This window comes from Ambystoma mexicanum, chromosome 1p (assembly GCF_040938575.1).
Source record: "Ambystoma mexicanum isolate Mex_15411 chromosome 1p, UKY_AmexF1_1, whole genome shotgun sequence".
Classification (NCBI taxonomy): domain Eukaryota; kingdom Metazoa; phylum Chordata; class Amphibia; order Caudata; family Ambystomatidae; genus Ambystoma; species Ambystoma mexicanum.
The window spans coordinates 628,547,318-628,572,096 of NC_090921.1; the positions used below are offsets into that span (position 1 = coordinate 628,547,318).

Genomic DNA, 24,779 nt, shown 5'->3' on the forward strand with positions numbered 1-24,779 from the left:
GTTCATTAAGATCTAATGGCAAATATACTACTTTACCCCAGATGCCTTTTAATAATTCAGAAGGAGGCAATTTGGCTGTTTTGTGTTGAAGGTGTATTGTAGCTTGACATGGGTGTACTGTTTGGATTATAATGCTCTCATACAAATTAAGTTGAGAGCTTTTGGGAGTCGGAATATTTAGTGACAGCACATGGTGGCACTTGGTTATTATGAAGCTTTGTATTGCAGTATGTGCAAAGTATTGAAGGGTCACTTATTTTGTATTGATTTTCTGTTGTAAGATATAAAGCTAATTGGGACCATTGGGATTCCTCATTGTCCTCTATTTTGTAAGTCATATCTATAATGTGTGTGCTCTTTTTATAAAATGTTCTGTGACAACAGACACATACTCGGTTTGGTATTTCAGCAGATGTGTTTTTTAACTTTGTTATTTCTTTTTTGTATGCGTTTGTTAGAAGGTTGGTGTTTGTAAGGTTCTCACTAATAACTTAGGTTTCTCCCAAAGAGTCCTCACCCCTACTCACTCCAAAGGCCGCACCCTTGACTGGGTCATGGATCAGAACTGTACATCCAACATTACCTCAAACACTGCCCTTCCTTGGACGGATCACACATGCATCGAATTCCTCATCCCCACCAACCCTAAACCTAAGACTCCCACGCACCACCTGCCACAATAAGACGTTCTAAAAAACTCAATGCAGACAACTTGCGTCCCCACCTTAAAAGCCCCTGCCTAACACCACCTTTCTCTCAGGACCCAAATATACTATCAGCTATCTTCAATGATACTCTCACCAATGCCATAAACTCTATAGCCCCACTTGAAAGCAAGAAGGAAAAAAAATAATTTCATTGCAACTCTTGGTTCTCGGACAAACTCCAAACCCTCTGAGCCCAAAAGCGCCAGTCGCTTAAAAACTGCCAAATGGATCCGAGTGATCTAAATAAGAGCCTCTTCAAACAAATAGCCCTCCAAACTAAAAAAGCCATTTTAGCAGCAAAATCCAACTCCTTCAATGATAGGATCTCAAAGGCCAACTCCCAAGCTAAAGAACTATTCGCAATCTTTAATGAATTAGTCACTCCTCCGGCTACCGCTGACCAGATAACTAAAGGCAAAGCCTGGTGTGCCAGCATTCAGTCCGCCATGCTCAACAAAATAAAACTCCTCCAGAACAAAGTGTAGTAATCTCAATCACGCTCAATTCTCCTTCAGAAACGTCACTGAACCTGAGGTGCTTAATCTCATCAAAAACCTCAAACCATCCCTCTGCAAAGCAGATATTTGCCCTCCCAAAATCCAAAATCATCAAGGAATGCGCCAATGACCTAGCACCCCTGATTACTGCCTTCATTAACGCATCTTTCCAAACAGGAACTGTCCCAAACAATCTCAAGGAAGCCTCGGTGCGGCCACTTCTAAAAAAGGCCACACTTGACCCAGTGCAACCCAACAACTACAGACCGATAACGACCATCCTGTTCCTCCTAAAAATCCTGGACAAAGCAGCTCACATCCAGATCCAATCATACATAGAAGCTAACTCCATACTAGGCAAAAGACAATCTGGCTTCCGTATCGGGCATGGAACAGAATCCGCCTTATTAGACCTAAAAAATCAAATCTCACAGATCATGGACAAAGGCAAACCTGCCTCGCTCCTCCTCCTCGATCTATCAGCTGCTTTTGACCTGGTAGATCACCAAACACTCACCACCCACCTCACCCATGCAGCCCATTTCTCTAATCAAGCAGCATCCTGGATCACTTCCTTCCTTGAAGGAAGAGCCATGAAGGTCTACTCCGACAAAGCTAACGCAGATCCTACCACTATAAACTGCGGTGTCCCCCAAGGATCTTGTACTGCCCCCACCCTCTATAACCTCTTCACAAAACCTCTCTTCAACCTACTTGACTCCATGGGTGTTGCATATACAAACTATGCAGACGACACTCAAGTACTTTTACCCCTATCTGGACTCTATCACCAAGACGCCACAGCCCTTCACAACATCTATCCCACTATCCAAGCTTGGATGGCAATCAATGGCCTCTGTCTTAACGGGGAGAAGACTGAAATTCTCATCCTGGGCCAGACAAACACATTATCGAAACTAAGCCCCAATACAACAACTTCAACATAGACAACTCAACCATCTCCGTATCATCCTCTGTCAAGACTCTAGGTGTTCACATTGATGCAAATCTATCGATGAACAAACAAGTCAGCGCCATAGCCCCTGCATCAGCGTTCAGCACCGAACTCATCAATGCCATTAAACCCTACTTATCCACCCCCAACCGCTTGCCCATATCTAGTGCAACTACAGGAGCCAAACTCGATTATTGCAAGGCCCTTCTAGCTGGCACCTCCGCCAAAAACATTCACAGACTGCAAACCACACAAAACAATGCCCTCAGAGCCGCCATGAGCATCCCTAGAAGAGACGATATATCCCACGCCAGACGTGAAGCACAGTGGCTCCAGTCAAAGACTGTATTACTCTGAAAATCCTCACCATCACTCACAGTTGCATCAACAAAACCGCTCCAGCGTACCTATCTGAAGCAATATCAAGGACCACATCCACTCGCCCCACCAGAGCTTAGTACGCCAACCAGCTACACATACCACGCATAACGAGAGCCACAGCGGGAGGTCTAGGCTTCTCCTATATTGCACCGAAACTCTGGAACTCACTCCCTGCCACTCTTAGAGCTGAAACTTCCATCTATGTCTTCCGCAACAACCTCAAGGCCACTCTCCTCAACTAGCAAGTGGAGGACTGCCTCCTCTACTTCTGCCATGTATATTGTAATATAACACAAATGTAATATAACTATATTGGAACCTGTATATATACTGCTAATGACTATGTAACTATATTGCAACCTGTATATATATTGCTAATGATCATGTAACTAAGTAACTAAGCTTTGTACTGTAACAAGTGCCACAATGTCCTCGGGCTGTTGTGCGCTATATAAATACGAATAAACCAAAAAACAAACAAATGTTTTCTAAAGTTACTGAATTTTCTAAGGCATCTTTACTTCCAAAATATTTACTTTGGATGTGTTCTATTTGTTGAAGGAATTCTTTGGCTGTTCAACGTAGGAACATGTTATTAAAATGTTGCAGTTGTAAAGAAGGACTTTTTGCATAGTGCAATCTCTGCAGAAGATTCTGTATAGTGGAATGGTGTGTTCCTAACATTTTGATGTGGTGGAAGGTCCTTTTGCAAGCAGTTCCCAAAATGCAGGCTAATGAATGTCCTCTCTGTCCAGTGTAATTGTGCACTGGACAGGAGTCCATGGTTTGTAAAGTTTTTATTATAATTTTGTCTTTTACTTTCTCATAGTGATTGAGGAATTGTCATAAAGATTTGAAGGATTGTCGGTGGACGTTACACATTGAGCTGCATGACCATTTGTAGACTGGACGGATTGGCTGGGTGCAAGGAACAGTTGGTTGAAAGTTTGTTGGGGAGGTTTATTCGATAAAGGTTTCTTGTGCCATAATGGTGTTTTCTACCATTTGATAGTTTCAATCACTATGTATGGTGATTGTTTTTTTCTTTGTTCTTGTTTATAAGCCTCTTCATTGAAATATAGTTCTGTGCTGCTTCTGTGAATCCATTCACTTTCACAGAAGTTTTACAAGGTGTCTATGTTGACATTGCACCTATTTAGAAGTACTTTAGTGATTAATTTTGTTAGTGGTTTCCTTCTGTTTAAAATTAATATAAACAATTTTCTTTTCAGCAGAATTGCGCTGTCAATAAGAGCTTCAAGGATTAGTCTTCTGCAGTAATATTTAAGGATAGGGCATTACTTTTAAGCTGTTCTCATAAAATTCTGTAGTACTTTACAGTGGAACATTTTTTTGTAAAATAGATTTTTGGGAATTCTTTACTGTGGTTACGTTAATATTGTTAGATATAGTGAGAGGATCATTAGCGATTTTCTTCTTGTTTATACATTTTTTTAATTTTTATTTTTTGGAAGAGGGTTGCTGGTTTAGTTTTGTTGACTGAGTCTATTCACAGTTTTGTTTGAATATTTGCTGTAAATTCTGCTGGAGGTGGATGAGTATATAGAAAATGAATTACGGGTACGATCCATGGATTAGAAGGCGCTATGTATTAATAAGAGGTCATCTAGTGTGGGAGGCAGTGATTACCAAATGACCCACAAGGCCACCCGTATAACCTCAAAAAGGTAAGTCAAGAAACATCAGCACATTAGGTCTTATGGTGTAAGCACTCTACCTATGCAATAGTTCTGCAGATACAAAGTTGTTTCAAGTATAGAATCAATATTCCATTGTGTAAAGAGTCCTTTAATAATATGATTAGTACAGCCGACGCATGTTTCAACCACCACTTGGTCATCCTCAAAGCTAATATTGGGCAAACATTTAAACAGAAAGTTGGATTGAACATTCAAATCATTTGCCAAAGTATGATTAACATAAGTTTAAACATAAATAGTACTAAACAAAGTTACATACCCATTGGATTCACAAGTCCCGCTGGCAGTACATTGGCAAAAGCAGCACTAGTTCAACAATAAAATGGACATTACATTTGTGGGACTCATGAAAGCTAAGGCAGCCTGGAGAGGCAAGAATTTACAACTTAAACTCAGGAAAATGGAAAGCAAATGTATCTGTTTTTTTCGTTGCATCGAGAGAGGTCTTAACACCGACCATGAAATGAGCAATTTTCTAAGTTAACTTTTGTGAGACTGGAGTGATAATCGCTGCTCCTCTGTCCAGGTTTCTTATGGTTGTTGAATATTCACTATGCTATTATAGTCTATATGGTTGGCTAAGGTGATTTTGAGGTTTGGTCTGATTTCCCCAACCAAGCACATTCTGCATCTGTTTAGCATTCAATTTGGGACCCTGACAACAACATATACTCACCATAATTGCTCTTCGTGAATTGAATGAAGTTCATATGACTTTAGTGTAGGTCTTAAATTTAGATTCTGGTATTATTCCATATAAAATGCTATTCCAGCACTGGCCGATATCCAAAGGATTGGCAGACGAGCTGTTGCTATTTAGCTTTCGTTTCGAGATATTGTGAATCAGTGCAGTATGGGAAGTAGCAATTAGATTTGATTCAGCTCTTCACTCGCGCTTTTTTTGCCTTTTTTGCAGGAGCGGCAAGGTAGGGAAGGGAGGAGAGGGAAGGGGCACCAACCAGAGGGAAGATGGGGCAGGTGGAGAGAGATAGATGTTGGGTGGACCTTAATCAGGTAGGGGGAAGTGTTTCTCATGTTCCTTGACCGCGGCCTCAAAAGCACTCTGAAACTGCTCCCCCCTACAGAGCGGTGTGTCGAAGTACATACAAAGTACTGTGACCCTCGAAAGGTAAGGGATGTGTTATGTATGAGTTGCGAGGCTTCCTCTAGGATCCTCTACCCCACAGGAGTACCCCTTGTGGTGACAGGAGCAGACGCTGAAGATGAGGTAGAGGGTGTCAGCCTACTCTTCCCTTCGAAAGGTATCACCTTTCGCACTGCTCCCTTATGGTTTGACTTGAGGTGGCGCCGCATGGAAGTTGTCCCATAGGAGTACAGACCTGGTTTTACATGACTGAGTGCAACCTTGCACTCAGTGCATTACATCTTGTCTGCTTGAGCCTTTGGTACACCCCCTACGGTGGTAAACAGCTGCCACACCCAGTACTCAGGACGGGAGATGGACAGAGGGACTTTGTGTACCTCATCTTCATCTTCCTCTTGATCCTCCTCTTTATCTCCATGCCTGTTCCCCTCTCCAGGCTCTCCAGATGATATGATATGGCATTTATAACGCGCCTATACTCAAGTGTTTCAAGGCACAAGATGGTGGTGGTGGTGGTTGGGGAGCTAAAGTGGCCATAACAGATGCCATTCTTGTCTCCAATACATTTTCTGCAAAGATCTGCACAGAAAAACAACACGTGCTCTCTCATGAACGGCCAGATTGAGAATGAGGAACAGTAATGGGTGGGTGCCTTCAGGCGGGCTGTCTGGGGAACACACAACTGTCCGCGGACCATCGAGCCACAAATAGGGCTTAACAAGTTATAAAAAGTTTCCAGATCAACTAAGAAAAGGTCTAGGAGCTATGCAAGGGTAAAGTTTCAGCTTGAAACACCCTAGATTGGCCAAAAATGCAGTTTTAAACTGTCCGGGGTTACAGACACTTATCACAAACACCTCTGTCATGCCACACGGGTGTGGTCACATGATGATGTCACTGGACATCCAGGGACATGATGGCTGTCCTGCAAACACCTATTGGGCGGAAGACGATGTACGCATACGTGCCAGTGTCCGCAGGGCAGGGGCGGAGTCCCTGAACTAATTAAAAGTGTGCCATGTGAGAGTGGTCATGTCCAGACAGGCGCGATGTCCGGGTGCACAGTGAGATGAGGTGCGCATGCACGCCAGTGTCCACAGGACAGGGGCAGAGTCCCTGAACCAATTAGAAGTGTGCCACAGTGCGGACAGGTACGGAGATGTGCGATGTCTGGGACCACTGGGAGACAAGGGGCGCAGGTGGCCAGTGTCTGTAGGACAGGGACAGAGTCCCCGAACTAATTAAAAGTGCACCACACGAGAGTGGACATGTACAGACAGGTGCAGTGTCCGGGACCACTGGGAGACAAGGTGCACATATGCGCCAGTGTCCGTAGGACAGGGATAGAGTCCCCAAACTAATTAAAAGTATGCCACACGAGAGAGAACATGTACGGAAAGGCGCGGTGTCCGGGATTACTTGGAGACAAGCTGCGCATGCGTGCCAGTGTTCGCAGGACAGGCGCAGGGTCCCCGGACTAATTGAAAGTTGGTCATGAGAAGACGTACATGTCCGGACATTGCTGGTGTCCAGGGGCACCTCCATTTCGGTTATGGCCATCCCGGACAGTAGCGTAGTCTGCGGATTCATAATTGGGTTTTAAAAAAAAAAACTGTCAGCAAGACTAAACACACACATATTTATTGAAAAAAACATACGTTCAATTAACAAAGAGATGGGGAATCAGAATGGGAAACTTAAACGGGAGAATTGGGATTTGCTATACGATGTTCATAAGGGTAGGAAGGGAGTGCGGTATCATTATAGCGTTTTTTGGTTGGGACAAGGTGAACAGGTACAGGTACAAGTAGGGCAGTGAAAGCGAACATTTTCCTTGACTTCATTTTTCACAAATGTGAGCAACTGCATTACATTATTATTCAGTTCATCCATTTATGATGATAACTTTATTAGATCATTATGTACGTTTGGGGTTGGGGCTCTCTGTGTAAATCTTCAGGTTCTCTCAAATGGAATTGGGCCCTGGGTTCCTCATCACATCACCCCTATGTACTGTTAAAAAGAAAAGCATATTATAGTGACATTTGAACAAATTACATTACTTTTTTGTTTTAAAACTGCTAACTGTTGTTTTTCACTTTGGAGGAGTTTGTTTCAGGTTTTCTCTGTAGCTCCCATGGGAATTCTGGGAGTTGCAGTGTTGAAATAAAAAAGAGATAACTGTGGCAAGCGACTGCATTGAGAGGAATTGAGAAAATGTTGCTACAGCGTACAACATTTTTGGGGACCAGTGACCACCCCGTTTCCTTTGACAGGTTTATGACTTTCACTCTGTCACAACATCCATAATGTTTCTGGATGTAAATCCTCCACTTTACCCTCAAAAAGACGGGATTTATCACAGTGGAATACAGCTTCTGATAAATCTGCAAAACCTGCATGGAAAATGGGACTTAACACTGCCTTACTATCACTAGTAATCATGTGGTAAATACACAGGACGGAGTGGTGGTAATGGAAAAAGACCACCACATTTGTGTGAGATCCAGAGTTTCTATTTGTTTCTCTAGGTGGACTGGGTATCTATTTTACATGCTCAAAAATTATAGACTATGAGGAATTGCTGGTGAGATTGCTATCAGAAGCAGCTGTGAGTTACGATGCGGCTTGACAGCACAGGACGCGGTTGAAGGTCCTTTCCTCGAGTGTAATACCATGTAACACTGCCGCCACATCAGAATCGAAGTTCATGTGTTTTCCTGTGTTTTTTCCATTTCGCTAATGTCCATGCTCCCTACCTTCCGTGGTGTACAGACCTCAGAGGGCACAGGGTTGCTGGGTGAGGCGAGATTGGGCGAGGCTTAACACACCCCTTCCTGAGCTCCTCATTGTGGCCTCCGTGTGCAGAGAGTTTATGGAGTTTATGACTCGTGTGTCCAAGCCTCAAGCGCGTCAGCATATTACAGGGAGCTCACCTGTAGAGCATGGAAATGCTGCGACAAGTGCAGTTGGCAGCATTTGGCGGCGCTTGGTGAAGACCTTCTACTTCAGTTTGGTGAGTCAGAATATAATATAACCTGCTCTCCCCCTCAACCTTGTATTCCCTCAAGCATTTGGCTTCCACCATTTCACTTCTCCCCCCTTGCTGTGCCTACATTGAGCACGTAGCTTGTTTACAATATATGCCCTTAGAAGTAAAGCAACAAGTCTATGCCTTCAATTCAAACAAGTACGCTCTTGGAAGCTGAAGGCGGGATTACATCTTCCCTCCTAAACGATCCTCCATCCCCCCTTAGAAAGAACTACGGAGGAAAATCACAAACTTGTATAGTAATGAATCCTATGGTCCAGGCCAATTAAATTCTGAAGCTACAGTGCACCCAGATGAGTTTGAGGGTCAAAATACTCAACAATCTGCTGTCCCACTGGCTCAGCACAATGCTCTTGGAACTAACCATGCAGATGAAAGGAATAATTAAATTAAACTGCTTCCAGCAGACCAAAGACTATCTTTCTCAAGATATGCTTAGCGATTTGTTGATGTTCCTAAACTCTCATAAATATTTGACATCGATGGGTCACAAAACTCCAATGTTTGAGCCTTCAGTTTTTTTATATAAACCTACGCCGATTCCTGGCTATTCCTGCTGGTAAAGCCCTATGAGAATATTAATATTAATTAAAAAACAGTTGCATTTCTGGCCTCATTTGTGCACAAACCGATAACTCTCGCAAATATAGCAGTGTAGTCCTTGTACCATCTGCTTGTCTTTATTGCATTATCTTCATCCCAGCCAATGGAACCTCTGTTGGAAACCCAATAAAATCCTCAAACTTTTATCCTGCGTCTTTGAATATACAAACTATCTGTCGTTGCCACCAACAAGTTGTTGGTAATGGATGTACTACCAAACTCGTAATGAAGCCTAATGTAACCACTTGTGTAACACTATTACTTAGTACATAGTAATATGGAATGATTTATTATATTAAAATCTATGAAAACTCATTGACACTTTCGAAATGCCCAGTCTTTGCCCTTCAAATCCTCGGGCCCTATGGACGTCACAGGAAAATGTCTCAGCTCATGTAAGTACCTTAGAAAGTCACTTAGAAGGAGTCTAAAGTTTCCAATGCTTCTCCCACAGGAAAGAGTAGGGTCAAATCCCACCATTCTGCCATGGTTATCGGGAAAAGTACGTTAAGCTCTACTGCAAACTATGCCGACGATACACACATTCTCCTTCCCCCTCTCTGGCAATTACACCATGACACTCCCACGCTGAGTCCCAAGCCTGGATGGTGACCCATGGCCTCTGTGTGGATGATGAGAAGACCGAACTTCTCATAGTCTGATCTGCATCCGTGCTAAAAAAACTTAACCCGGATCATTCAGCTACAACATCGATTGCACCCTGATCTCTGTCTCCCCAGCCGTCAAAGCCCTAAGGGTCTACCTTGATGCAACATTTTCCTTAACCCATCAAGCAAAGGCGATCTCCTCAGCGTTTTACTCATCCAAACTGTTAAATGCCGCCAGACCCTTCCTCTCAACAGACAGCTGCCTAACGATCGCACAAGCAGTGGTAGGCACTTGGTTGCACTGTTGCAATGTTCTCTTCGCCGCTACCTCAGCTCACAACATACAAAAACTCCATACCATCCAAAATAATGCCCTGCGTGCTGCCCTGAACATTCCCAGATCTGAACACATCTTGGCCGCCAGCAAAACTGCACACTGGCTACCCATCCGATAAGAATCACATTCAAGACACTCACAATCACACATAGGTGTATATCCAAATCTGCCCCGACGTACTCGGCCCAAAATATTGCGCAGACTCACTCGTCCAGGCCTACTAGAACTCCATACACCCATAGACTTGCTCAACCCAAGTTTAAACGCACCAAAGCGGGAGGGACAAACTTTCCAGTCATTGCTGAAAAACAATGGAACTTTCTCCGACACACGCTAAGGGTAGCGGAATCCTTCTGGGCCTTCCGCAGAGCCCTCAAAACGTGGCTGTTTACCTAAATCCTTGCTTACCATGTCATTTGTCCCATCAGGATCTGTTGCTTTGTACACTCTGTATGTAACTGTCTTTGTACTTGATTACTCCTGCACACTGCCTCCCGGCCACATGTAACTGGTTTCCTCTAACAGCCCATAGATGCCTCTGGGTTTGTGTGCGCTATACAAATCAAATCTAATCAAATCAAATCAAATCAAATCAAATCAAATCAAATCAAATCAAATCAAATCAATCAAATAAATAAATAAATAAATAAATAAATAAATAAATAAATAAGGCTGGATACCTTAAAGAGAGTATGGCTACAATAAAATGAGCAAGAGGCCTGCTACTAGCTATATCTGTCAGAGTGCTTTTGAAACCGGCTTTGCCATGTCACTAGACACAGGAAATGGGCAATACCTACTTCTGTGCCGCTGACGCTGGCAGGACTGTAACATTCTTGCCAACTTTGACATACTTGTTACTGGGGATTTGAAACTTGCATAGTACGCCATTGGGCATTGTAAAGATGTCAGTACTTTTAATAGGAATGTGACGCGGCCAGTACTGTAAAAAAAACATGTGAAGCTGGCAGTACTCTTACTGGGCATTTGAAGATTACAGCACTATTCCTGCCCATGACAAAATTGACAATACCTGTTAATGAGCATTTGGACACTAGTTGTTCCTGCGACTGTACATGTGGAAACAGCCCATACCTGTAGCTGGATATGCTGGAGCTTGCAAAACGTGTGACTGAACATGTGAAAACTGCCAGCACCTGTCACTAGTCATTGGTATCATGGAAAAGCTCTCATTGCCATGTGAGATTTGGAGGCCTATGGAATCATTGCACTTATCATTTAGTACTTATGCACTTTCCCTGTGCCCAACCCTTGCACTTAATCGATGTGGAATGTGCCCAGGCTGCGGATGGTCTTACCCTTCCTGTGCCCCCATTGTATTCCCTCTTGTTCCCTCCACATCACCCACCTCCCCTTGCGGTGTCTCAAAAAATGTTTCAAAGTGGGCACCTTATACATTATCAATAAATAAGTACATTTAGAGGGAAATAACCTGGTGATATCTGTAACCTGTAACTAGTCATTTGGAAATGGCCAGACTTGTGGGTCAAGGGAATAAGGCAACTGCTAGTAATACCTGCTGTCACTGGCCATGCAGAGGATGGCACTATGTGCTTAATGGGCAATGTGCAATCACCATATGATATGATGTGATATGATATTTTATTTATATCGCGCCCATACACAAGTGTTTCAGGGCGCAAAGAGGCAAGGGAGAACAAAACAACGATCTTACTAGGCCCAGTGACATTGCGAACGCGCAAGTGCAGGGGAGAGGGAAGGAGGAAAGTGCAGGGGAACGGGGAGTGGAAAGTGCTGAACACCTGATCTAAGCAACAACAGGTAGTGCGGCCAGCTGGTGGCACAAGTGCAATAATAAGGCGCAGACAAGCGGTGTCTAATAAGTGCAGAAAGGGGACTCTAGGGTTGCAGATACAAACCCAAGTGCATGGGTCTTCAACCCATAATATTCTTAAATGGAGGTTGGTCAGCTAATGTCTTTAAGATATACGACTCAACCATTTCTAAAAACAAAATTCAGGTTGTTAAGCTTTGGTCACTGCTCCTTGATTTAAATACCGTAACATGCAATATTTAGCACACATTTGGCAATACGATAATTGTGGGGGAGCGTTTTGCCTCCTTGTGAGATTGCGTCCATGTAAAGCAGTGTTGATGTTCGGGATACATCATCCCATATTAAAAGCACCAATTATTTGTTGGGAACCCCTTTGCTAATTGTTTTTCTGGAAAAGGGCTTTATGGTTGTAGTAGTTCAAAAAGGACAAATTCTGGGGACTTGATTCAGTGGGGCAGTGGCCCCACACATCAGTCATGTTTGATCATTAGTCAAGTTGCTAAGGAGGCGGCACTGTGATCACCTCAATTCAAAACGATATTTAATTACAAACTAGTATCACAGCACACGGTGAAAAACACTAAAAGTTTCTTAGTGCGATGTTAGTGGGTGTGATAAGGAACATATGTTTGTTATTTTTCTTCATAGTATGACATGTTTTTCAAATTCAAAACAATCTAAAAAAAAGGGGAACTTTATTTAACGCCCATATCTAACCCAGCCATTAAACGTCTCATCGATAGATACGTCGCCCTGTATCTGGTGCACAGATTCAACCTATACGTGTTTTATGGGCGAGCCAAACGTCGATTCATTGGCTCTTGGCCTGTCTGGGTAGCTGTAGTGTTCCTTCGTCAGGACAAAAATCCGTTCTGCCCAATACATGGACATATTCTTGGTAGGATTATGCAGTTTATGAGAAAAAGATGGGCGTGCAAAGCTCACGCTGACCTTTAGGAGAAATGTACCTTTCATCCCTCTGTTATGTGGGCAGAGGTATGACTCTTGGACTGCAATTTATTGGCCTACAACGTTTTAAAAGGGGACTGTTTGGCCGTGACAATTTGATTGCTGCGAGCAAACAGATATAAAGATAGGGTGTAGAGGAAGTGGAGGGGTGAGAAGGGGTACTGGGTAAGCTGTGCAAGGAAAGGGGTATGAGGGAACAAAAATGGACCAGTACATGTGAGGCGAAGCTCGATGGTCCACTTGGTTGGTGATAATCAATGTATTGTCTCTTGTCCTGCTGGCCGTCTGCACATGGGTCTAGAATAGTGGCTTAATACAGGGTGAATGAGTAGCTTTGTCGAATGTTGGGTGCACGGTATGAATATGGCAAACAACACCGTGAAGGAGGGGTGGACAGACATGGCCGGTAACAGCCTGCCAGCCGGAGCTTAGGCAGGCCCAGCCATGTCTGTCCCCCTGACAAGGGGGTGATAGTCATTTGCACCCTGGATTTTATCCAGGGTGCGAATGGTGTATTCTTTTTTCCAGGAGATTGGCTGCACGTATTGAGCCACACCAATCACTCGAAAAAAGAAAAGAAGAAAAGAAAATAAAGATGGTCACTGCAATAGGAAAAGAGACAAAGTCCCGTTTCCATTTCTATGGCGACTGCAGGCGGGAAGAGCACTGGGACCGGAGCACAAAGCTCCGGTCCAGCAGGTAAGTGAGGAGGAAGGAAGGTGGTGGGGAAAGGGTATGTTTTGTTTTGGGGGTGGAGAGAGGGTGTGGAGGCAACAGAGAGAAAGAAAATGATTGCGCCATCCGGGATAGGTCCTCGTGGTGGCTGGAAAGAGCGGGTGATATATAATGTATCCTCACCGGCTCTTCCAGCCACCTGATTGGCTGGGCACCCTTCCCCTGGTGTGAATGAGAGTTCTGAGTGTGTCAGTTTAAGCCTGAGATGTAGTGAGAGTGATTGCTGGTGGTTGTCTCTAAGTGTCAACACAACCTTAAGAGTGACTGCATCCTGTGAATATTGTATATGAAGTAACCAAGAATCTGAGACTCCTGTCTGGTGAATCTTGGAGAGCATATTTAAGGTATAACACCATACTCTTGGACTTTATCAACACAAAATATGTGCAACGCTGACCTACACACTGTGGAAAGGTGCCCATTTGTCCAGTTCTGTCAGCGCTGTCCTTGTAGTGCTAATCCCTGTGCCCCTAGCACCAGCATTTCACCTGTGATTCATCCTCTGCCTCTTTGTGTGTGTGTTTCAAGCCCTTGCTCCCACACAAGTGAGGCTGGCTCCCTCAAAGGGAAAGCATGACTGCAATGAAATGAGCAAGAGACCTGTGACTGGGTTGCTGGTAACTAGGTATATCTGTCAATGTGCTTGTGAAACAGGCCTTCCTGGGTTAGAGGACAATGAGCAATTGACACTGGCAGGACAGTTACATTGTTGCCAACTTCACATGCTTTGTGAACTGATTATGTGGAAACTGACCATGCTTGTTACTGGGGATTTGAAACTTGCCTATTATGCCATGTGCATTTGTAACTGTGAGTACTTTCCATACAAAAAAGATGGCGCCACCTGGGGTAGGCCCTCGGGTGGCTGGAAAGTGCGGGCTATATACAATGGTATGTGTGGTTGTATATATGTGGTTGGTATGTGGCAGTGGAGGGCCAGGTAGAGGGCAAAAGTTAGACTCCTTTACTGAAGGTCAAGTGCGGACTCAATCGAGCTCAGGAAATAAACTCTTACCTGCCAGCATGTGAACTTTATAGTTTACTGTACCATTGTAGGTTTTAAATGATGATTATATAGAATGTACTCTTGTGTTTATCACTACAAATGCTGTCATCCGACCTAGCATAGTGAGAGAGGCCAAACCAATCAAAGGTAGAGTCATGGGGGAGGGGGTTTCTCCCCCTGGCAAAAGCTTTGGAATAATTGGGTAAAAAGCCAGACAGTTTGCATCCGTTTTTAAAGGGTCACATATGAAAACAATCCAATAGGAGCATTTTCATGTTACCTTTCCCCGCAATATATGCCTGTATACAAACATTTTCGTGCTGGCTGTGCACATACATTTCCATGCTAGCTGCATGCCAGTATTCCCACATAAGGACACGCTCATGTTTGCTTTGTGCATTATGCCAGTAATGATACTGTAAGAAACATGTCCAAGCTGGCTCTGCCAAGACATACCAATGCTTACACGTACAAACACACTCATGTTGACGTTGCTATTAAAAATGCCATGTCACAATAATGCATTGCTGCAGCCAGTCTGGTTACGTTTTCTGACTCTGGCATGGCATGTTTTACTGGGCAACAATGTTACAGCAAACACTGTGTTTGTTTTAACATTGGTGCCCAGTAAAAAATGTCATGCCACAGAAAGAAATGGCTAGACTGGCTATGCCAAAATGTCAGTCTAGCCACGTAGTAACACGTATTATGCATGAGAAGTTTTGTAACGTGGCTACTCTGGACTGCATTGCTGCAGCCAGTCTGGTTACGTTTTCTGACTCTGGCCAAATATTTTTTACTGGGCATCAACGTTAAAGCAAGCATCAGGTTGACTTTGGCATGGCATTTTTTCCTAAGCATCAATGTTAAAGCAAACACGTTTGCTTTAACATTGATGCCCAGTATGAAAAGGTAGCGGGCCTCTCATTCACCCCGAAATCAAAGGCCAACTCACCAGCACAGTGACTGTCACTCACCATGCTCACCAAAGCAAAGGCCGTCTCACCGCCCTCTGATTTGAGGGCACACCATCCCTCTGCACCCCTAAATTAGAGGCCCCTGATGTATGAGTGCGTGGGGGCATTTTTCATATGCATTCATGCATTCTACCATACACATTCATTCTCCAAGTGCGTGCCAACTCAACAAACTTTCATTCACGCATCCATGCACACAATGTTTTTATTACCACCAGCCACGGTTCCGAATCTGCTCCAGCAAGTCCCAGGATGCTATCCTTCTCCCACGCAATATAAAGAACCAAGAAGCGAGGTGCACTTCCTGGTTCCTGCACATGCATGCGGGAGCCAGAGAATCCTCTGGAGGACGTCCGACAGCTCTGAATGTGTGGGGAGACACAGGAGCTCCCCCACCCACCTTTAGGGATGCAGTACCGCATGTACCCCATCCTCCATCCCCATGGGGCATGCACGCTGGGATAAGAACTGTTAAATGAAAACCGTGTTTCCCTTTGACTGTTCGAGCAAGCGCAGGAAGAGTTCCCTCAGGTGCAACAAGCAGGTGAGGGAGCTCGTAGTGTCGGCTCGTCCAAAATGGGTGGATCAATGCTCCATTGCCTGACATAGACCAGCCACCACTGCTGACAGTACTAAAATCGATATTGGGACTACAACCAATTTTTTCCTGGGCTGATGTTTTGCAACAGATCATTTCTCTGTGGGAGGGTGGGGCTGGGTGCAAAAAGAAATTCTTGAACCCTAACTCTGGTGCAGGAAGGGGTGAGGATGGCCAGAATTTAGTGTTCTTTCTTACCCACAGCTGCATCGCTCGGCTACACTGGACAAGAACGTAAAGCTCCTCCCTCTTCCGGGTAACGACTGGGACATTCCCGAGGGTACTGTGTGTAATGTGGCTGGCTGGGGAAAAACCACACTGAACGGAAAACAGTCTTCTGATCTAAGGGAAGTGAATGTGACCATCCTGAGCAATGAGCACTGTGCAAGCGCCCTGGAACTGAATCACATCGCCAAGACCAGGCTGTGCGCTGGACTCAAGGGGAAAGCAAAAGATGCCTACGAGGTAAGAGAACCTTTCCTCTATGGTGCAACATAGGGTTGTCCTTTTTCAGTTTTCAGGACTGCTGGAACACACGGATCGCTTTATAGGGGGACAGCCTGTGTCAGCTACCTTACAAACTAGACCATGGCCCTCATTAGGACCCTGGCGTTAAGGGGTTAACGGCGCCGTAAAAGGCTGTGGCTCCATTAACCCCTTAACGCCTTACTACGAGGTCCCTTTGCGGCTCCCGACCTGAACGGCTGGTCTGGACCAGCCGTTAAAGTAGGGACCCCCAAAGGGACCCTGATGGCAATTATGGTACCGCAATTTGCGGTACCATAATTGCCGCCTTCCCCATTCCCATTGAGCCCTATGGGGCAAAAATGGGAATGGGGAAGGGCCATGGAGAAAGGGGGAATTACCACCCCGCCAACCCTTGGAATGGGGTGGTAATTCCCCCTTTCTCCATGGCGGACTCCGGCATAGACAATGGTGCTAATAGCACCATGGATTAGCGCCAGAGTCCTAATGAGGGCCCATGTGTGAGCTTTTTATTGCTAAAGACATTTTTTCACATCCAGGTAGCTAGCCAGTTAGGGCATCTAAAGGTATTTGTACTATATGTTTATATAATTTTATAACTGATGCATCGGATCCAGGGACGTAGGAATGAGTCAGATCTCTTTATAGTGTCTTCAATCCTGTCTTCTAGCAGTCACCGCATAACTAACAGACAACTTTATATTATGTCTGAACAGGTTACTCTAAACCAATTTCCTCTGAAGATGACAATATGCTAGTTGTTTTCCATGCCTACTGAGGATTTGTCATGATAGGTGCTTCCATAGTGCTGCTGTCCACATTAAGACATCTTTAAGATGCTGCAAGCAAACAAAAGCGATAGCCAGAGGCCTTGCACTGGAAGGAGGGAACATGGAAAGAGGATTGGAGGGTGTGGAGAAGATGCAAGAAGGGACATGATATTAGTATGTCATGTTGGTTGCTTGCAGAGAACAGATCACGTTACTCACCACAGTAACTACTGTCCAAAGTCCCCTTTCCTCCCTACATCTGGTGATGTCATTCTCAGAACGGTTTCAAGACTAGGGCATGATGTGAAGCTGCATTTTATTTTGGTAACATACCCAGCTATTGCCTGACATGCAGGTGTAGACAAACTGTGTGTGCACCTCCCCTGTGCATGCTCCTGGCCAGAACTGCCAGTGCTTTGGATAGCACTATGATTGTGGGATCTAATTATAGCTCATTGATTATCCATTCACTGTGGAGCTTCTGTTACCTTAGAGGACCAGGGAACATTGCTGTTTTGGGCCTAGTAACTATCATTGGGGTACCTGTACCCCCATTGTAGCCCAACTCAGAAGGTACACAGCTTTGTCTTGGCCAGCCACTACCACTTCCCTTTCCACTCATCCACCTACCCTCCCTCGCTCTTAGGCTGCACCCTTTCTTCATTTTCTTCACTTGTCTATTTCTTCTAACCTACATCATGCTCATGCATCTTCATTTTGCTCCATTCCTCCTTCTACACATTCTTCGCCTTCCCCTCACTGATAGCCTTCAGCCTCAACTTGTTGTAACTTCTGTGTCAGTGGCCAGCCTTCCACATCATCCTCCTCCTCCCCATGCACACTCACCTCTCAAATAAGATGTTCCTGTGCTCCTAGGATCTCCACTCTCATCCACCCCCCTCACCAATTGCACAAAACCTGCTCCTTTCCCCCACCTCCTATTACTTGTTCACGTGGCCCCTGGAATGCACAATCCCTTACTACATCAATGACTTCTTATAACCCTCAACTTTCACTTCCTGCTGTCACAGAAAACAGTATGTCCACTCATGAATCTGCTACACTAGCAGCTCTCCACACTGACCCTGCTACCTTCTCACACTCCTTATGATGTATTGGGAAGGGCAGAGGTATGGGTTTCCTTATCAATAGCGTGCCCTAGTTGAACTGACTAGTATTCCCTAATAGCCTCTCTGTGCATAGTTTAATTTAGAAGTGTGCCCAATAGCATGTCCTGGTGAATTTAGAATTGTTCCTAATATCCTCTCTGTGCAAGATTTGAAGTTAGAAGTGTGAATTTAGAATTTTGCCTAATAGCCTCTCTGTACAAAGTTGAATTTATAAGTGTGTCTAATAGCGTGCCCTGGCTGAATTTAGAAGGGCGCCCAATAGTCCACCCTGGTTGAATTTAGAACAGTGCCTAATTTCCGCTCTGGGTAAAGTTGAATTTAAAAGTGTACCTAATAGCCTCTCTGTGCAAAACTTGATGTAAATATCCCTTCTGTGCAAAGTTTAATTTAGAAGTATGCCTAATATCATCTCTGTGTAATATAGAATTTAGAAGTGTACCTAATAATCTATTATCCCCGCTGTGCAAAATTGAAACTAGAAGTGTGCCTAAATATCCTCTGTGTTCAAAGTTGAATTTAGAAGTTTCCCTAATATCCTCTCTGTGCAAAGCTAAATTTAGAAGTAGACCTAATAGCGCTCCTTGCCCAAATTTAGAAGTGTACCTAATAACGTGCCCTAGTTGAATTCAGAAGTGTCCCTAATACCCTCTCTGTGCAAACTGAACTTGGTAGTGCACCTAATATCCTCTCTGTGTACATAATATCCCTCTCTGTGCAAAAGGCGGCCCATTAGCGTTGAGTTATTAGTTAAATATAGAAGCATCCCTAATATCCTATCTGTACAAAACTCAAATTTAGAAGTGGGCCTAATAGCGCCCCTTGCTTGAATCTAGAAGTGTGCCTAATAGCGTGCCCGATTGAATTTAGAACTACAATTAGAAAGTCCTCCTAAATTGCACATAAAAGTCCACCTAAAAAGCATACCTGTGGCGTTGCTACAGTCAATTTCTCCCTAATAGCTTACCTGTATTCCAGCGTGCTAGATGAAAGTCTACCCAACAGCGTAACTGTGCTGTAGTTGCAACTAAATAGGCCACCTTACAGCATATCCTAAGGTGTACCTACACTTCAAAACGGTCTGCAGCCTAGTTACAATTAGTAGACTAAAACCTAGAATAAGTGAATAATATCACCCTGCTTAGTGGAACCCAGAAACCAAGACTAATCACACCCAGTGATATAGCCAAACTCATAAAGTCCAACATAAAGTGTAAATTGCACCTGAAACTACACCTAATAGCACGTACTAACCATGAGTGCACCCAATCCACCAGGGTCGCCGGAAACGACTACCGTGGACCGCCTCCACTCTCCCATCAGCCTTGCCACCCGTCCCCCCTTCCCAAATCATCCCACCCTCCTTCACATCTCCTACCCATCCCCTTTCCAAACACCAAGCCAGAGGGGCATGATGGCGAGCCAACCACCCTAAGACCATTGCTCCCCCAAACCCCACCACCAACCAGTCTACGTTGATCATGCCTGCTCCCCACACTATCATACTGGACACACCCTGTCCTGCAATCATGCACTCCCCGCTTTTCCCACTAACCCCCACCATCATCCCCCACCAACCTCACCCCTTCCCCTCCCTAAAAACCGCACGCCTAGCCCTAGCAAGAACAGAAGCCTCCTCCCTCTCCCCCTCTGCCCCCCCACCCTCGTGCACACACCAATCGCAACAAAGGCGGATGAGTATGTTGAGGGGATGAGTATGATTGAGCGGATGAGTGTGTTGAGCGGATGAGTGTGTAGAGCGGACGGGGTGTAGAGCGGATGAGTGTGTAGAGCGGACGAGTGTGCAGAGCGGATGAGTGCGTAAGTGCGGAGGAGTATATAGAACGCAGGAGTGCATAGAGCAGATGAATGTGCAGAGGGGATGAGTGTAGAGTGGATGAGTGTGTAGAGCAGACGGGTGTATAGAGCAGATGAGTGCGTAAATGTCAGAGGAATGTGTAGAACGCAGGAGTGCATAGAGCAGATGAATGTGCAGAACGGATGAGTGTATAGAGCAGAGGAAAGTATAGAGTTGATGAGTGTATAGAGCAGATGAGTGTATAGAGCGGATGAATGTATAGAGCGGATGCATATGAGCGAACTACTTTGTAGAGCAGATGAGTGCATATAGCAGATGTGAGCCTGGAAAGAATGAGTGCATAGAGCGGATGAGTGCGGGGAGCGGAAGAGTGCGGGGAGCGGATGGGTGCGCAGTAAGGCGCAGTAACAATAAGGCCCTCCACAATGCTCATCCATCCACCTCTGCCATCAACTCTTCCTCTTATGAATATGCGACTATTCAACTCCTCTCTCCTACTCCTCTGACTGTTTTGGCTCTCTATTGAACCCCTACTCCTCTCATCTCCTTCTTTCCTGACCTGATCCACCTAGCGACATTCACATTGTCTTGCTGGAAGACTTTAAAGTTCCCAACCACTCTGCAGCACCCTGCCTTGAACTTAAATCCCTTCTATCTGACCCTCTACTCCCTTCACAACCAGCCCATCAACACTGGTGGAAACTCTCTTGGCCTTGTTTTTCTCTATAATTCACTTTCCTCCTCTGAGCTTTTCATTGACCCCTGTCTGTCTGATCACTCCATTGCTAACTTTAAAATCTCGATCCTTCTGCACATCATCTCCCCTCTTCAAGGACAACAGGAAGTTCAGGCAGGACTCTTTTGCCCTTTATCTTGATGATGTGAGGACCTGTCTCTTTTCCCTATTCATGCCTCTCCCATTGACTGTGCTTTCTTTGACTTTGTCTATTCACTTATGAATCCATTTGACGAACACTAATCTGCTCACACATTCACACCTTCCTGTCCCCGTCCTCAGCCTTCGATCACTTCTAAAATACAGACCCTCAAAGCAAACATGCACCGTGACCTATGGCACAGGCACAAATTACAGACACCTTCCCTACTCCTAGACTACAAATATTCTCTTGCTGTGGTAACCTCTGCACTGAACTCTGCCAAATCCTCTCCTTCACAAACCTAATCACCTCCCTTCACAATCACCTATTCTCCATTCCTTGCTCACACCTCCGAAGCCAATAACCATCACCTCTACCCTTTCTGCTAATGACTTTCACTCACTGTCATTCCTCTAAACTCTCTAAAAGAAAATGTGACACCCTCACAGTCTCTCTCTTTCTCCCCTCCCAAACTTCCTTCTGTCCACCATCTCTCCCCCTACCTCTTCTGCACTTGGATAATTCTCCCCATCTGAATTAGCACCCATCCTTCACAGTGCCAACCAGGGTTGGACTGGCCTATAAGGAACTCTGGAGATGTCCTGGTAGGCCTCTGCACCCTGGGCCTCTTTTGTGTGGTCGACTATTTTATTTCTCATAGGAAAAGGGTTGGGCTTGTCGAAAATGTGTACAATGGGGGCACTTTAAAAATTATTTCCAGGGCCTCTTTTTGTTCCCATCGACCCTTTTGCTTCCCAAATGGTCAAAGACTTAGTTTCAATCATTTGCCCTCATCTCTCTGAGGTCTTCAACCTCGCTCTCTCCACTGGACTGTCCCCGGCCCCCTTCAAATCTGCAACTGTAATACCTCTGTTGATGAAACCTTCTGCTGACACAAACATCCCAGCAAAGTATTGCCCAGATTCTGTCCTTCCCCGTTATTCAAACGTCCTTAAGCAGGTTGCCTTCAACCAGATCACTAAGTCCCTTGATCCGCTTCAATCTGGCTTCCATCATAAACACTCCACTGAGGCCACACTCATGCATGCCTCAAATCTTCTCCCTAATGCTCACCACTTCAAGGTCTCTACCTGTCAGCATTCCCAAGGATTGGCCATTGGACCACTACTCGTCACCCTCTCGACTTCTGTCCGAGGAAAACTTATCTTGTTCTTTGGCTTTCACTTTCACCTTTTTGCTGATGACACTCAAACCTTTTTCTCCTTTCTCTCCTTCACTGCAGCCATCTCGCAACCGATTACCAACTGCCTCTCTGAAATTCATCACTGCCTGACTTTCTTGCTCCATCACCCAAGGCTCACAATATTGGGGTCCTATTTGAAAGGGAACTTCAGCTGCAAGAATTAATCACAACCACTGCCTCTGCTGCTCCTATTAACCTCCTCAACATTCAGAAAAATCATACATTTACTAGTAACTGTTCTACAAAACTCTAGTCTCCAGACTAGATTCTGAATGATTTTGTCTGTTTTTTCGTATTTCAGTCCGGGCCTAGGGGGCAACAGCCCTGCCAGCATGGGGCCCAATTGCCCCGTTGCCGCCCTTCTCAGTCCTCCCTTGACTCTGATGCCACTAACATGCAAGTAGGCTTCACGACCCAGGTCAGTGGACGAAGCTGTGTCCACACCATCATGTTGTCCTGAATGGAGTGATGCAGGACTTTGTCTGGGTCAGTCTTGCTTTGTACAGATGTGAACATGTAGCTTGGAGAATGGCAACTTGTAAGTAAGGAGGAGAGGAGAATGAAGCAGCAGCACTGCGGCCAGCACTGTAGGGGTCAGTAGTTCTGGAGATGGTGGCAGACAAGGGGCCTGTTTCAGAAAGTCTATAAAGTAGAGCCTCATAGTCTCCTATGTCACAAAAGCATCTCTACCGTGGTGGTGGTGGATAGGTCATTGAGACTACTAAAAATGCAAACCCTCATATGTTCTTAGCATGCCCTTAGAGTGCAAGTCCTAGCATGTGTGCAGGCAAGAAGCTCTTCGTCAGAGCCTCCAGGAGAAGCACTTGCCTTAACCTGAGGCACAGGAGTTTAGGAGTTTGTCAGGTCCGAACCTGGGTAAGAACCAACTTCAAGGCAGATGCTACTTGTGCCAGAAGCATAGGAGTTGTGAGCAACTGGGAGGATTCTGTACTTTGCTTCAAGGTCAAGCTGTAATACTAAAAGCGCAGCAGTGGAATACATTTCTAGAGTAAGAGCCGAGTCCAAGGAGGAGTAGAATAAGACTCCCAAGAGATATCATGGCCTTCCTTCTTGAAGGAAGAGCGCCCCCAGACAGAAGGAAGGCAGAGGTGATTGGGCTCAGGCAATGAAGGCAGAGGCAAAGCTGATTAATTTCGGTCAACAGTCACCCGATCAGCATCCCTTGAAGCAGGTTATTAAAGTGGTCACCAGGGTCTTCCAGTACATTCGATGGACTATTTAAAAAGAGAAAAAAAGAGAATACATTACCTATGCATGTAAACACGGCTGGACGCAAGCAGATGAAAAAAGAGTGGAGTACGCGTAGGCGGGGAGGCGGGACATGAGAGGTGGTGCAGGTGATAAAAGCAGCAGTAGTGCTGTGTCAGGTTGGTGGTAAAGTCTGGACTAATGCTGAAACAGGTAAATCTTGGATGTGTATTGCTTTTTCTGCGCCTCTCAGGCTGCCATTCACTTGAGGGCACAGCTTAATGGCACATTACCCATTAGCGTCTTCACTAAGATCAGTTTATTTCAGGTTTGGCTGAATGTTATGCCTTCATCAAAGCCATACAACAGCATAAGGCGCACTACATGCCCAACTCACCAGCGCGCCTGTAAGAAAACAATGACGCCTTGATTCCATTGTCTGTTCGTTGATGTGCAATCCTTTCATGCAGGTGGCTAGGTGAAGAGAGTTGCTTAGTGCCACAAAATAAGAACAAGCGGGCACCCACGTTTAGAATAGAACCAAGATGAGTTGAGGCCAATGTCACCAGCTTAGTCACTAGAGCAGACGCTTGCTGGTCCGTGCATACTACATATTTGGATACGATTACAACCCAACCGAAGTTGGTACTCACTAATCGACCTCGGAAGGATGAAAGGCCTTGCAGGGGTTGAATCCTGCGACCTGCAGATCACAGAGATTACAACAGTGAGCGCTCAACCCGCTGAGTAATCATAAGGACCTGAACAATAAGGAATTGTGCAGGTCTGTTGCAGTCTGTAGAGTCAATAGACAATAAAAGTAGTGCAGGCGTTTCAGTCTGTAGAGTTCAGCGGTGTTGAATTGCCCAAGACTTTAAGCTGATCACTGCCACGTTATGTCAGGGCATGCTATGCCAGGGCATTAACTCAAAGCCGGTAAATTGTAGTAAATTTGCCGGGGTTTCTCTTCAGACTGCCTGCTCACTCCTCACAGCTATTCCAACTGCAATGCTACTCTGCCCTAAATAGAGCAAGGATACAACACAACGCACCCAAAAACATTTGCCTCTCTGCAGCTCCGCGAGTATCGAGGTAGCCGACCTCCCGGGAGACACTGGAGTGTACCCCATATCAGCCACACCATCAGAAACAAGCAGGACCCTCCTGCATCAACATGGCCAACACCCGCGACGACAAGGTCCTAGCCGATGGACCC

The 24,779-nt window shown here is 45.1% G+C and overlaps 1 protein-coding gene across 1 annotated transcript in view; it reads left to right on the forward strand.

Moving 5' to 3' along the window:
- Window positions 1-24,779, forward strand: part of LOC138577383 (mast cell protease 1A-like) — an 85,549-nt gene that overhangs the window by 38,031 nt on the left and 22,739 nt on the right. Inside the window, exon 4 of the mRNA XM_069649623.1 lies at window positions 16,275-16,535. Within this exon, the coding sequence (XP_069505724.1) occupies window positions 16,275-16,535 (261 nt within the window). The remainder of the gene's footprint in view (window positions 1-16,274; window positions 16,536-24,779) is intronic.